The sequence below is a fragment of the Toxorhynchites rutilus genome, chromosome 2, assembly GCF_029784135.1.
Source record: "Toxorhynchites rutilus septentrionalis strain SRP chromosome 2, ASM2978413v1, whole genome shotgun sequence".
NCBI classification, from domain to species: domain Eukaryota; kingdom Metazoa; phylum Arthropoda; class Insecta; order Diptera; family Culicidae; genus Toxorhynchites; species Toxorhynchites rutilus.
Genome location: NC_073745.1, coordinates 243,213,628 through 243,229,261, shown reverse-complemented (window position 1 = coordinate 243,229,261; position 15,634 = coordinate 243,213,628). Strand labels below are relative to the sequence as shown.

General features: G+C 37.3%; 1 protein-coding gene across 1 annotated transcript in view; it reads right to left on the bottom strand.

The window, feature by feature from the left end:
* The window catches only part of LOC129765312 (tyrosine-protein kinase Dnt), a 192,119-nt gene extending 179,276 nt beyond the window's left edge, over positions 1 to 12,843 (bottom strand). Inside the window, exon 1 of the mRNA XM_055765487.1 lies at positions 11,382 to 12,843. Within this exon, the coding sequence (XP_055621462.1) occupies positions 11,382 to 11,508 (127 nt within the window). The 5' untranslated portion in view covers positions 11,509 to 12,843. The remainder of the gene's footprint in view (positions 1 to 11,381) is intronic.
* Positions 12,844 to 15,634: the final 2,791 nt, after the last annotated feature.

Here is a 15,634-nt window from a genome sequence, read left to right as displayed (position 1 = left end):
GTAAAATTTTGTAATTTGCAAACACAGCATGTGGCGTTTATAGCAGAACCAACATTCGTGGCCTTGAAATGTGCTTTCAAGATTATGATTCTCATTGATGTTGTGTTTCAGAGTATATACTGTCCATCTTTGAGAACAGATCAATTCGCAAGATTAATAATTTAGAAAACAAAAAAAGAAAATCGATTAGTGCTTATTTCGTTTCGTACAGCTTGCTTTTATTTCTGAAAATTGAATAGAATGTCGATTTCTTAAGAAACACTCGATTTGGCGGATTAGTTGTAGCTATGGATGGAAGACACAAAGTTTCGTTTCAACCGCTTCACCATAAGCAGAGCATGCCTACAGAAGTGATTGTTGTCATAACATAGGAGTCACGAAAAGCCAGAATTGTGAGGGTCGAACTTGAGCCCTGGGCTCTGGTTAAGCAAGAACTCTCAGATATCAATAACACCGAAAATGAAATCGACAATCTGAGAGATCGAGAAACACTACAGATAGTCTCTAAGGGAACTTGCCAGATCCGGACGGCAGGAGTTCGACGCAAAGCTTTCGTATTTCACAGCATTAACAATTGACGTGAAACCAGTCTTCAGAATGCAACGTGGTGCTGACGAGTAACAAGTTTGTTTGTACTTAGTTTGCGAATGAGCATGCTCTGAAACACAGATAAAATGTTTTGTTGTTTTGCACCGAGTTTTGCTCTGTGTTTCATTACTTGTTTTACTCCGCACTTGAATCTGGTTTGCTTTCTCTGTTGTGTTTTTTTTTTTCTTCACACAAGCGCATATGGGTGGTATGGAGGCGCGCTGTTGTTTTTATGCTTTGCCAGGAACGAGCGAAGATAAAACGGACGCTACAATTTGATGTGTGTGTGTATAAAACGAGCCGCGCATCACACAAGTGAGCAGCAATATTTAGTATCTGAATTCTGCGCTGTTGTTGTTGTTTTGAATTGTATTGAGTATTTTACTGGCTAGCGGTGTGGCCTAAGTACCGGCAACCCAATCTGTTTTTGTTGTTGTTAAACGGTCACGAGTCGGTTTGAGACTCCTTTTTTTTGTTGGTGTCTCTTCACTCTCCACTCCTACGCTCCGAAGCGAGCTTCGTTGTGGACAATATTTTCGATAATTGGTCCAGTGAGGAAAATTTGCTGAAATTTGTGGTCTGGGGATCGGCCCAAGCACTCTCGGGCTTTAATCTTGTCCTCTGGACAAGCGGTGTTCGGGTTCATTTTACAGCGCAGCTCAAATTGAGAAACAAACCGGGTTTTGGGGGGAAGAAAGATAAACCCGCCCTCGGAATAACTCCTACACTGTTGCAACGCATCCAGTCGGGTAGTGTAAGATCCTCCCTCCCGTAAATGAACAGCTGATTTTATTCTATCAGAACGTCGGTGGGATGAACACTCGCATCACCGACTATTATCTTGCTTGTTCGGATGCATCATACGACGCATACATATTCACCGAAACGTGGCTCAACGAGAATACTTTATCCCAGCAAATTTTCGGGCCTTCCTACAGTGTATATAGACATGACAGGTCACTGACTAACAGCAACAAACGCACTGACGGTGGTGTTCTTATCGCCATTCGTTCCAATTTACAATCGCGTGAACTTCAACCGCCAAATTGGTCAACCTTAGAGCAATTATGGGTGGAAATCTCATTTGCCGATCATGCTATTTTCGTTTGCACTATTTACATTCCACCTAATAAACGATCCCAGTATTATCGACCGTCATATCACATCACTCTCTTGGATCACCTCGCGCATGAAGCCGAAAGACAATATCCTCATACTCGGTGATTTCAAATTACCTTTTCCGAGACTCTTCATGTTCTTCAATCAGCACAACATCAATGAGATTGCTAGATGAGTATAGTACTGCTGGATTATGTCAAATGAATGACATTTTAAAAGAAAACAATCGGATACTTGACCTCTGTTACATAAGTCATGAATTAATACCCAGCACTATCACTACGGAGGGTGCCGTTGTTGTGAAACGATGTCAACACCACTCTCCGCTACTCGTGACCTTTAACCAGCCCACAAAGGAAAGTTTTACAAATACCGCTGAATCAATTTACCACAATTACTAGTATGCGGATTTTTTTTTCTCGATGAACCGCTTCCTTGCAACTATAAAATGGGATGAACTTTTGGAACAAAATGATGTTGATGCAAATGCTACGACTGTCTCACATGTTCTACTATATGCCATTGACCAATTTGTTCCGAAGAAACGGAAGAAAGAACCGGTTCACCCACCCTGGTCCAACATTACCCTTCGCCGATTGAAGACCATTAAAAGAGGTTCACTGAGGAAATTCTCGAGACACCGTAACAACTTTTGGATATCTCACTATGTGAATGTAAAAACTACAGAATTTTGAATAAGAAGCTTTTCGATACATATCAAATTCGAGTTCAGCGCAAATTAAGGTTTAGTCCAAAAAGTTTTTGGAAACACGTCGCACACAGAGAAACGAATCCGGTTTGCCATCAGTCATGATTGACGAACAAGACGAAGCCTCTACGATCCCTGGTATAAGTGAATTGTTCCGTTGGCAATTTAGCCGCGTTTTCGAAACTGAACCTTTTAGTAGCAACCTTATTCAAAAAGCAACTGAAAATACTCCAATTCTACCTGAGATTGGTCCTCATCCTGTGATTGATCCTGTAACCGTTTACGATGCCTGCTCGAAGCTAAAAGCATCATCTTGTTCGTCCAACGTTCGTTGGTGTTTCGTCCAAAACGCATGTAAAAATTATATAGTTGAAGAACAACATGGATTTGTCCCTAAACGCTCTACTTCAACAAACCTAATGCTTTATACGTCATTCATATCCAGAGCACTTGAATCAAAAAACCAAGTCGACGCCGTATACACCGATTTTTCCGCTGCCTTCGACAAAATTGATCATCAAATCACGATTGCTAAATTGCATCGCATCGGTTCAATGGATCGTTGTTGCTCTGGCTGCAGTTATATCTGAGCGGCCGAACAATGCATGTAAAAATAGGAGACTTTGTATCCTTACCATTCGAGGTTACATCCAGAGTCCCACAAGAAAGTCATTTGGGACCTTTAATTTTTCTGCTGTACCTCAATGACGTGAACCTAATTCTAGAATGTGCCTGGAAAACTACGAAGATGCCGCTTTTCTCCAAAAACAGTTGACAACGTTTGTTAATTGGTGTAAATCCAATCGTATGTCGCTCAACGCTTCAAAGTGCTCTGTCATCTCTTTCTCTCGGAAACGATCAACGATACGATTCGATTTCTAAGCTACATGGATCTACTCTGAATAGAACTACAAACATTAAGGACCTAGGAATTATTTTAGATTCAAAGTTAACGCTCCGAGAACATATTTCATACGTAGTTTCTAAAGCATCCAAAGCTCTTGGTTTTATATTTCGTATTACCAAATATTTTAACGACATACAGTGCCTCAAAGCTCTGTACTGTTCTCTGGTTCGCTCTATCTTGGAGTACTCATCCGTAGTTTGGGCTCCGTATTACGGAAACAGCATCCAGAGAATTGAGTCCATTCAACGCAAATTTGTACGTTTCGCTTTTCGTCGACTACCCTGGAATGATTCTCAGGATCTCCCTAGCTACGAGGATCGTTGCAATCTCATAGAATTGAATCTGCTTAGCGAACGGCGTAATACAGCAAAAGTTCTGTTTGTTTTTGATCTCATCCAAGGAAACATCGATTGCCCGGATTTACTTCGACAGATCAACTTCAACACCCGAAGAAGAAATTTAAGAAATTACGATTTTCTTCGCCTTCCTGCAGTGCGTACTAATTATGCTTACCATGAGTCTGTTGCAAGCATGGCTCATGTATTCAATCAACATATCGAACTCATCGACTTTAACCCTCTACAGCCCAAGCACGCTTTTGGACGGGCTTCGCGGATTCTCTTTTCAAATTATTCAGACATTATTTTCAATGTTCACCCCCACTAGAACGTCTTCAGAATATTTTCATCTATCACACATACACATTGTTTTTATGCTGGCAGCATTCTGCTAGGAGTATTTTATGTTGAAAGTCGGAAATTCGAGATAAAAGTGGAGTAGGTTTTTTTAAATAATTAAAAACTTGGGCGGTAGAGGGTTAATGTTACGAGGGATGTAATAAAAAGGCAGCTTTTCCATAAGCTCCAGCAAGTTAGAATGAGATAGTTCTTAGAGGATCACGAAGGTTTTTTTCAACCTGTTGATTGTTGTAAATAAATAAATAAAATTAAAAAAAATAAAAAGAGAGAATACGTGAGAATACGAGCTGGTGAAAATTAAACTCATGTGCAGCGCAGCGTATGTTTTGTGATGACTGCGTGAAATTATACTGTAGTATAAATAAATTGAAATTATGTTCACGAAATAGATGACGAAATTCGATGCCAAATGACTTAAAAATGCATGAAACGTCGAGATCTGGTGTCATCCCGAAAAAAAAATTTTTGGACGAAAATCGATCTTTTGGGACTTAGCCTGAGTGGCCAAAAAATCAAAACTTTGAGTGCTTTGAGGCACTCCTAAATCATGTTCGATCGAGTTGAAATTTTGCACAGGTCGTTTTATTGGACCAATAAACAAAATGAACATGGTCGGATCTCTAAATTCGATAATTATTTTTTCCATACCTTCATTGCCTCTCAGGCTAAGTTTCAAATTTTTTTTTTTCGGGATGACACCAGATCTCGACGTTTCATGCATTTTAAAGTCATTAGGCATTGAAAAAAAAAAATCGATTTTCCAAATTTCCTTTACTCCCCCCTTGGTAGATTTTTGAGAATCAAAAAATCAAGCTGAAACTTTCATTTTTTGGGCCAATAAACAAAATGTATATGGTCGGTTTTTGAAATTCGATGATGAAATTTTTCCCATACATCCATTGCCACCCTAGGCACCACTATACGTCAAACTTTGTAAAATTAGAAATGTTTTCCAATAAAAATATACAAAAAAAAATGTGTTCTGAGATATAAAAGATTTTATTATTATACTTGTTTTTTGAGTAAGATTTTTTAACAGCGTATTTAAAATGTTATTTTTCACAGATAGCTCTTTGATTTTCCAACAATTTTGTCGAACAGCAGATTTCAATGGATATTAAGTTACGATTTTTTGAAAGAAAGATCAATGATTTTAAATACGACCTTTTCAAAAATCTGTCGTGATTTAAATTGGTTATGTGACAATGAAAATTGTGATAGGTAGGCAGTTTCGATCATAAGTACCAAGTTTCAAAAAATTAAAGAGGGTTGAGTTAGCGGCCGGCCGATTTGACATGGATTTGCTCCATGATTAATTGATGTGCAAGTTGTGACGAGAACGAATGGTTTCATAATTGCGATATGATGTCATTTAAAATATCAATAAGGTTCATTCAAAATTTTCACAAAGTGTAACGTTTTTATTGCACTTAAATAACAAATATAATGAATCATATAATAATCATCTCAATTCAATGTCTATCTAAAAATTGATTTGGTCGAAATGGAATACACCATTACAAAAGTTAGGTAAAAAACTTTCCTTATGTACAGTCTTCTTGCTTCATTTCAAATTCCCGAATCAGTAATGAATGGGCAAATCGAAAATTGCGTAGCGAGAATAAAAACCAGTTTAAACCTTAAAAAGCACCGAAAGAGCCTTACTAGATCTAATAAAAATTGTAGAAAGGAATTTAGATAATAAATACTTTGTTGGATGTATTTTCAGGATCACCGTTCCTGCCTAAAACGGGGTGAGGAAATACGTTTATTAAGTAAAAAAGGTGTAAATTGTTTAAATGAAATACGTTTATTAAGTAAAAAAGGTGTAAATTGTTTAAATGAAAACATTGTCCATCACTTTCTACAACTTGTTTGCTATTTTTGGGAACTGGGTAATACCTTCTTGATAAGGGAAATCTTCTGGGATAATTATTTCTAAGGAAGACAACTTTACTACATGGGCTGGAAAGCCCCGGCATTTTCAATGAAAACAATCTTTTTTTTTGGCAAAGCTGTATTTATTTCTCAACATAGTTTTCTTCGAGGGCAATACACTTGGTATAACGAGTTTCCAACATTTCGATTCCACTTCTGTAGAACGAAACGTCTATGCCTTTGACATATGTCTCAGTGCCACTCTACAGACTGCCTATTAGAGTCCGGAGTGTGGTAATGGATCCAGTTTTCATCTATTGTCACAAAACATCGAGAACTGCCAATGCTTGAATAAGGGACATAAAGTAGCTTAATTTAAAGATATTTTCTGGCATCTTCAGATACTTAGGCAGACGCAGACTTTTGCCTTTTCTCGCCTTATTTTGGCGAATGAGATGGAAAAAAATTATTTGCATTAAGCCATAACTAATATTCAAACGATATTTCAGAAAATCTGTATATTCTGTATCAAAGCTAAAAAATCTGTAACCTGTAACTACAGATTCTCAGTCCCAAAAAGTCCGAAAAATCTGTAGAAATAAAGATTATTCTCCAGATATAGTAACCCTGCGGTACCTATCGCGCGGATATCTTTTTCATGTCCAAAAAGCCGTGCAAAATGTATCCCACTTCTTTTGAAATGCCTCAGCTAACTCGCGTGACTTCACTTTACGATCGTTCAAAACGAGTTGATGCACTTGTTTTACGATTTCTGGATTCGTAGCCTCTTCTGGTCTTCCAGAGCGAGGTGCATCTGTGGAGCTTGTACGGCCCATTTGAAATTCACTAAACCACCAATAAACTGTTATTTTCGAAGAAACTGAAGTGGAATAACATTTCGTCAACCAATGCATTGATTGTTCAGGAGTTTTTCCCATCAAAAACAATGTTTGATCAACATATGATATTCCTCTTTTTCCATTTTCTATACGAATGCTCAGGTAGTGACACTTAAAAAACTGTAGTTTGTGAACAAATAAACGAAATGTCGTGAAACTTCACACATAAGCTAGTAACAGATGAGCCTCTCGAAATGAATCTTGTTCATTTTTAGTGGCACCATCTGTTGAAAAATCCCGGGACTTTTCAGCCCATGTAGTAATGGACGGTAGGTTCATTGGAAAAAAACGACAAACCTGCCCCGCAAAATTTTCTCAATGGCAAAAACTTCAACTCTTTGGCCAGCATATATTAATATTACTAGAAAACGAATGTTTTTTGGTAGGATAAAATTTTTGAACTGCGTGAAAGATGACGAAATATTGTAGGACAGAATAATAAGAATGTCTGCATTTGTTTTCCCAAAAATCGGCACCAACTATCCGGACTACCCAATATGAGCTATCCTAATTTAATCCTGATTTTAATTCTCATTCTTCCTTATTTTTGAAAATTATAGTTGGCAACCCGTATCCTTACTCTTTTAGAAATTCTTCTACGCCGAGTTTTCATTATCATTTGGGCAATTGATTTCTGAATTGTTTTGACTGTCCTCATTCGACATTTAGATCATCACTTTTCAATCGACTATACCACTCATTCATTGTGTTTGGGAGAGAGATTATTCACTCATTCTGTAATTATTCAGTAATCAATGATCTTCTGCTACATTTTTAGTTTTCAAATTAATGGAGTGCAAGAGCATTATCACGTTCCATTTTCCACAACGGTTTCCAAAACGGTTCAGTATGCACACTGAATGTTATCGAGAAATGTCAAAACTAAAAAAAAGCTGCGTTTGTGGGCAGAGACTAGAAAGTTAGGAAGTTATGTTAAGTTTTCACTTTGTTTTTGCTTTAAAGTTAACTAATTTTTCCAACAACCAGAACTTTGTGTCAAGTTGGTTCGATTTGGAAAGGAATATTTTTACATTACACATCGGACTCGATTATCCGGAATATTTTGGTTTTGGTTTTGTTTTCATTATTTTTCAAAGTGATTTGTTAATATATTTTATAAATACTAGCTGACCTGGCAAACTTCGTCCCGCCCAAAATGGATTTTTTTGTTATCAATACCTTCAAATATTCACGTTTCTTACTAAGCGATCGTTCATGGGTCCAGTCGCAGAACTATTCATTGATTGATATTCTAATTGACCCTTTACAATTTCCTTTTAGTATAAATTTCCTGGTACTTCTACCAAAACTCGTCATTATAATATCAAATTATTTCCAGACACAATTCTCGTTCAAAATTTTTCAACCACTTGCAAATAACATGTTTCTCCGTTACATGGAATACATGTTTAATACAGTAAATATAATAAAACTTGCTTCCCCGTAAACGTTGTTCTAACATATAAATTATTTCTATTGAATATTCTAGGTTTTAAATAAAACATTATTAATGTATTGTGAGTGTGTTCGAATGTTTTAACGATCTAATAAATTAATCGGATATGATCGATAAAAAAGGAGCGATTTGAACAAAAGTGTGTATGATGTCGTCGATAAGTCGATAAAAGTTTCAAAATAGTACAGACTTGCAGAAATGATGTTCATAATGAATGGATCACCTTTAGCGGGGTCTCGTTGTTAAATGTTTATGCAATAACAGTCTTGACCCTTCAGAACAGCTGGGGTATTTTTCATCTTTGAGACCCTTCTGACGTGCATTGTAGTCACACATGTTCCTGAGCTTGTCACCAAAAATACATTCATAGAAATATCAACTAAGTACTACAAAAAACGATGCAAGTAATACTACGATGAGAAGGTGAACGTTGTGAATGTTGGTGCTATTGAAAAAGAACGTGGAGAGAGTCGTATGAACGATGTGCGTCTACGATGAATTCAAGATTATTGTTTTTTCTCCGAATCACAATTTCTCACGTCACTGTGCAATCGCCTTCTATGATTCTAGCAACGCTTGCGCATTGAATCTACACAGGTGTTTTTTCAGTATTGATGACAATAGCGTGATTGTCATTTGGTAAACCAAGTAAGTGTGATTTGCAGCATTTCAATAATTCGTTGTGCTCATGCAAAAATACTTCTAGATCGCCGGCGGAACGCCTGGCTTTAGACAAAGCTAGGTTATACATTGGATAAAATTTCGATGTAGCGGGCGAATTGCCATCTCTCATTTAACAACATAAATAAATTCGTTCTGTTTGAAAAACGAACAACGGTTAAATTATTTGAGTATTGTTAATATAAAAATACTGAAATCGCGACTAACACGTTCAGTCCAGCGTCGGTCCTCGGGAGCTTTTTGGTAGGGAAGCGCTGACTGACTGGGACTGACAGTTACGAAATAGAAAAATAAAAATACATACGGTTTGTTTTTGGATTTTTTACAAAATGTTACTTAAAACCATACGTTTCGTCTCGTATTCCGAAAAAAAAGTCCCAGAGTGTCGATTTTTGACAAAAAAAAATTTCGAGATGACACTAGATTTTGAGACATTTGGCATCGAATTTTTTTTTCGAAAACCCCGATTCGCTTTTTGGGTGATTTTTCGATTTTAAAAAAAAAACTCAAACTTTGACCGCTTTGCGCTACTCTTCCTTATGTCCGATTGAGCTGATATTTGGCATAGGATGTTTTTTCGAGGTGGTGAACATTTTGTATAGGGTAACTTTTCGAAATTTTAGGGTCGATTTTTTCCCATACATTCATTGGCACTCTATGCGAGGTATTCCTAGAAAAGTTCGTAGTTCCGGCAAAGCTCACTAGGAATGTTTTTTTTAAATCCAGATTTTAACTGAATTGAGATAAGTTAACTTAATTTGTTAGAATCATCAAGAGAATCACCATTAAGTCAAGTGCATCCGGTATTCGGTATCATTATGAAAATTCATCAGTAAAGCATAGTGCGTCGAAAACAAAATTGTTTCATAGTATGAACCGTTTAAATTTAAAAAAATGTCTAACATGTATTAAAACTCTGGATAATTTTTCATGAATTCAATGGTAGACATCAATGTCCTGGAAAAAAGGTAATGAAGATGGTAGAGTTTCGAGCGACATAGCATGCGCTGCCATAACTGTTTCTCAAATAGTGACGTCAGACGAGGTGTTTATCTTTGATTGCCCACCGCATCCATGTGAAAATTCTATTTTCAGGACGTAATTTATCAATTTAAAACGTACATTTTTTTAGAGTTCTCGCATAATATGAGGCTAATGTGATAGCGTGCACTGAATGCTTGTGAAATTACGTCAAAAACGAGGGATAAAAGTGATATTTCCATGTGCCATTTTCACTCCCCCACGTTCATACAAACAAACGAAGCTTCTTTATTTTAACGTTATGAAGTTGATGTTTCGAAGGTTCTCAGTGTCGGTGTGTATGATGTGAGAGAATGATCACCACTTAATCAAAATTTCACCGAAAATGTTACTGCTTTCGAGAACTAAGAATACGACTGCTCTCTGGATCTTCTTACCACATAAATAGTCGAAATAAGCCGCGATACAATTGTCATCTGTTAAAAACAAACAGTTGAATGATTTCATGTGAATTTTGGCTCAAATTATCATGCAACCGTGAGTACTTTCAACATTGTTTTGTTTCTTCCATATAAAATTCCATGTTGAATGCAAATAATGACGACACGATATTTTGCTTGCCAACACAGATATACTGCGCCTACTGCTCCACCTCTATATGTATCCCATTGGGTAGACATAATTATCTGTATTTCACAATATTTCAAAATATCAAGTATTTCAATCGATTCTAGGAGGCGACGGAGGCGAAATTAAAAAAAAACTCAGAATATAAAAGAAAGCAGGTTTTGTATTACATTAAAGGGTATATAAATATATATCCACGATAACATGAATTGAATGAGCAAGTGACCGTGAGAATGGAAACCGGAATAATCGGTAATCAGTACAATTGGAGGAATTTGCGAAGGGAACGAAATCGCATAACGAATTTTACGTTAGATATAAGAAAATCAAGACTAAAGGAGTACAAGCTACTGGATTTTTTTTGGTTTTGGTTCGGGCTCTTTCAACTCATTTTTTTTCGATCCGTTTTCGTCTGCAAAAGAAAGGTTAATAATTGGAAATAGAAACGGGAATTGAAATATAGCACAAGGATCAAGATGTCCTTAGTTCTCACTGATGATTTCCATATTTAGCCCAAGGAAAACTTACTGCTTTGGCCCTGAAAATCAAAACAGTTCCAGAAATCAGACTCAATTAATGCACATAGTTTGATAATAGATTATTCAATGCACTACGACGAAAAAATGCCGCGTTTTCGGAAAACGAATAAAACAAACATTGGAAATTCATTATGCTAACCATTAAGCTTAGAATGATTTCGGGGAGCTCCAGGCGCTCTCCTGAGAATTTGTTTCTATTTTTATGAGGCCTCGATTCGAGCTGCTGCATAAATTCCCACGAAGGTAATGTGGCGAAGCGAAAATCTGACAGCACGATTGAAAGGACGAAAGTTACTCACCCATTAATTTTATTACTTCCGAGTGGTTCAGGAACAGATCAAAGTATCCAAGGGTAGGTCGGACCATATTTAGCAGCAATATCAGTAGGGTTACCAATGGGCAGAAAATATTCCGCTGAGGCATCATTTCGACTAACACCGATTGTAACCAATTCTGGTAAACATTCACTTAACTCTCGATAAGTATCACTTTCAGATTCCTCACAAGATGCAAGATGCGTAACACATTAAGTAAGAATGTATCGGTGAGCAGAGTTGAAAGAGAATAACAGATTACGAAGGTTTTCGCTAATTGCGGAGACGATATCGGGTATGCATTAGCGCAGATTGAGGATTGCGCCCAGACACAATCAAATTAATTTCGGCATAAATTTATAATTACTTGTTTCGTTATTTACACAGTGTAGCTTCATCAATCATTTTTGTTTCCACTTTGTGTCCTAGTCGGGTGATAAACAGTATCATCATTCACTCACGCGCCCACTCGGGACTTTATGGTCGTCTGCCGTGAGCAGCTGCGACGGAAACGGAACCGTCGGAAAATTCGACCGTTCCGCATCACTCCGCAAGGAATCCACTGGAGAGGGGGAATGGACACCACAGAAGGGACAATTGGCGCAAACGATAATTCCACTATCGCATCAAGTGGTCGAGCTTTTTAGCGATAATCCGTCAGGTGCACTTCACCACAGAGCCACAGCCCCGTAGCTCGTCATGAATATTCATCACGAACGGCCGTATAATTTGAATTTTTAATTATTTTCAATTCAGTTGCACAGTGCAATCGCGCACAGCTTCGCCCCCAGCTTGGGCCACACCGTGAAAATGATTGAACGTAATTTATTATTAATTTTTATCTCCTCAGCTTTTGTTTTCACTCCTAATTAAATATTGATTTGACGGTCGCAATTTCGATGGGGCTTTTCATTCATCGAATAATAATCACAATTGGATTATACTGATTAGTTATTATAATTGATCAAACGAATGCGTTTTGGTTGGCAAACGATCACTTAATGGCTCGCTTCAATATTTTTACCCATTACAGGGGAAAACTTTCTTCCAATAGCTGACTTTCCACTAAATAAGTTGCAGTGAGAACCACCACAACGAAGGTAGACGTTGGTATCACACTATAGAGCACAGGTGTCACAATTTATTGATACACCAAACACCACAGCCAACGTGAAACTCTTCCCGTATCCTTTGCATTTATGTCAACACGTGGGATCAGTCAAATTCTCCGTCGTACTCGAACAACCGCAGGATATCGACTGCGAGAGCTTTCTGTTGCCGATGCGAGGCGACGACAGCCGTCTGGTAGTTCACAGTTGTTCCGGTTACCACGCGCCACGATTTCTGCACTCGCACATGCCGCGGGAGGCTCCCAATGCAGTTCTACTACCGAGAAACGGATTCACACGCTATTGACGAGCAACTGCGTGGATACATCCTGCCAAGAATAAAACCGAACCGAGACTGAACATCTGAACGCCGTAAGCGTCCTGTTTCGGTAGCGACAGGATTCGAACCGATTCGTCTCTCGGATGAACTCTGGATAAAAGCGCATGCGCTATCCGAATTCCTCCAAGGATCGTGTAATGTTCATTTTGTGGTTCTCCACACATCATGTTGAAAGTGCTACTTGTTGATCTCTCGTGTCGGTGCCGGCTGGGATTGGCAGTACCGGTGTTGTTATGCTTCGGGGGGAAATCAACCTGAAGAGGACAAGTACTCGTCAATCATGCAAAGGGTTCGGGAAGGTAGAGTGAGGGATGTCGGTAAACACGAAGCAAGTTTACCCTTTTGAACGGCTGTGAGTTTGTCTGCATTGACTGAATGGCGGCAGAGGTTTCCTTTTTTTGGGACATATACAATAAGGTGCCAATGAATGCACAGGGTATTTCAGATTAAACGCAAAACAAATCGAATAGCTCCTTAAAAAAATTGTTCGCTCCGTCGATGGTAACACTGCATTCGCCTGTTCGGGACGATAATATCCGGCTACTCGTTCAGTCTAATCTGATGGTTTTCAGTATCAAGATTTACAACTTACAAGAACATGTATTTTTAGTGAAATCGTATAACTCGATCAACCGAAGCCTTGATGAAACATTGTCCTCTTATGGTAAGAATTTCAACAATTCTCGTTGTCGATTACTTCCTCTGGGGTACGTAAAGGACCGTTGCTATGTTAATAAGCCACAAAATTTGGAGGAACTTGAAGAAGAAATAACTCGGATTTCCAATAGCATCGAAGTCGTAATGTTAGAGTTGTACATGAAGAATTTCAAACGCGTTATCAAAAAAAAGGGGTGGTCACATCGAACATGTCCTGAAATAAGATTTAGTTTCGTTTTTTGAAAATAAAAATCGGTTCTCTTTTGTAGAAGTTATTGAAATTTGTTGCGTGAGCGTTTAATCTGAAAGACCCTGTATGTGAAAAAATCGACCTTTCAAAAAGTTACCCCATAGAAACTGTTCACCGCCGCGGGAAAACACCCTATGCAAAATTTCAGCTCAATAGGACTTAAGGGAGAATGGCCAAAGCGGTCAAAGTTTGATGAAAAATGTCTTAAAATTGCATGATATTTACAGTTTTACCATATTTTTTTTTGTCAAAAATCGACTTTTCAGACAGAAAAACGACCAAGCACCAAAAAGTAAATTTTTAACCAAGTGGTTTAAGAAATTATATCTCAAAAACGAAAAAAAAGCATCTTTGAAATCGAGATATGACGTGAAAAAATCTTCATCTTTCAGGAAAAAATTAAAAAATATATGGCGCTCTCTAGTCCAAAGCCATAAAAACAATAAAAACGACTACAATCAGTAATTACGAAAATAAAATTCATTTTTGTGTGAGTTCAATATTTTTCAATTAAAAACCAGCCTATAGGCTTCAAATTATGATATGTCGATCAAATCATGAAATAGGTTCATTTTTTCAAAAGTTGTGAATTTTTGAAAAAAGTCGTTTTTGGGGAAAAGTGGAAAAAATGTTTTTCCGGACCACCCTAAAATGGAAATCGCAACTCTGACAAGGAAATAAAAAAATACGGGTCTAATGTTTTGCGATAAAGAACAGAATTGCCACTTTTGACGAAAATCTGAGAACCACTATATCGGTTTGGCGTGGAATGGCTGTTATAATAAAAATAAAAATCAGGATATGCAGTGACAGTGTCAGTATTTACGTATAATTTGCTCCAAACTTTGAAAAATTGACTAGGAAAAACGGTTCATCGTATCGATATGAAACTCTCACAGATGTTTAGGGAATACACAAGCCTAAAAATTCCTCGGTAAATATTAGAACTTAATGCAATATTTTCAGAATTACAGCAGATTTTGTAAAGCACTATAAAAATCCTCTTTTTGGCACTTTTTGAAATCGATGCGAAAAATTTAAGTTTTTTTTCATCAAAGTAATATTATAAATCATCTTTGTGTAAAATTCATTCAAGTTTTCAAAACTGCCTTCCGATTTGCGGTTCAATGATTATTTATTGAAAAAATCATCATCAAAGATGAAGCAGTAATTTTTCATTCAAACTGAAATATCTCTGTATGGAAATGTCCTACAGGAACGTTACAGAAACCAAATGAAAGTTGGTTGATAAGGTTAATTGTATTTGCTGTTGAGTTGGTTGGTAAAAATTTGTGTTAGTCCACACAATATTCGAAAAAATAGAAAAAAAGTCACAGGAGGGTTGTGTCCGAGAAACGAACGCATAGTTGACGTAGGCTATCTGTTGATTTTGGATATCGTTATCCAAAGAATGATATCGTTAAACTCTTTGATATTGATGTGGTGGCACTGAAAAGAGCCGTTTTGTTTGGTTGTTGGATACTGTTTGTTCACTCCACCAGTGTTTACCGAATGATGATGACAGAAAGATGGTAAACAGTCGTTGGATGGTGCGTATCAGATAAAAAATACCGAAGTGGATCGAGGTATGATGAAAACCGCCCTTTGTTTTTCTAGACAAGATGCCTACTATGTTATGTATGAATGAAATAAAGGAAAAAAACTCACCAATGTGATATAAGATAATTACCAATACCGAACACAACTATCAGTTTTCCTCATCAATATAACCATGTTACTTTAATAGAGAGAAAACATATTTGAAATGGGAAAGGTAGTTTTCTTTTATAACTTTTACTTCCTGAGTGTTTATTCAACTCAATGCGAATTTTAACTGGACTAACAACACCTAATACTACATGTAGAGCATAATGGAAATCAC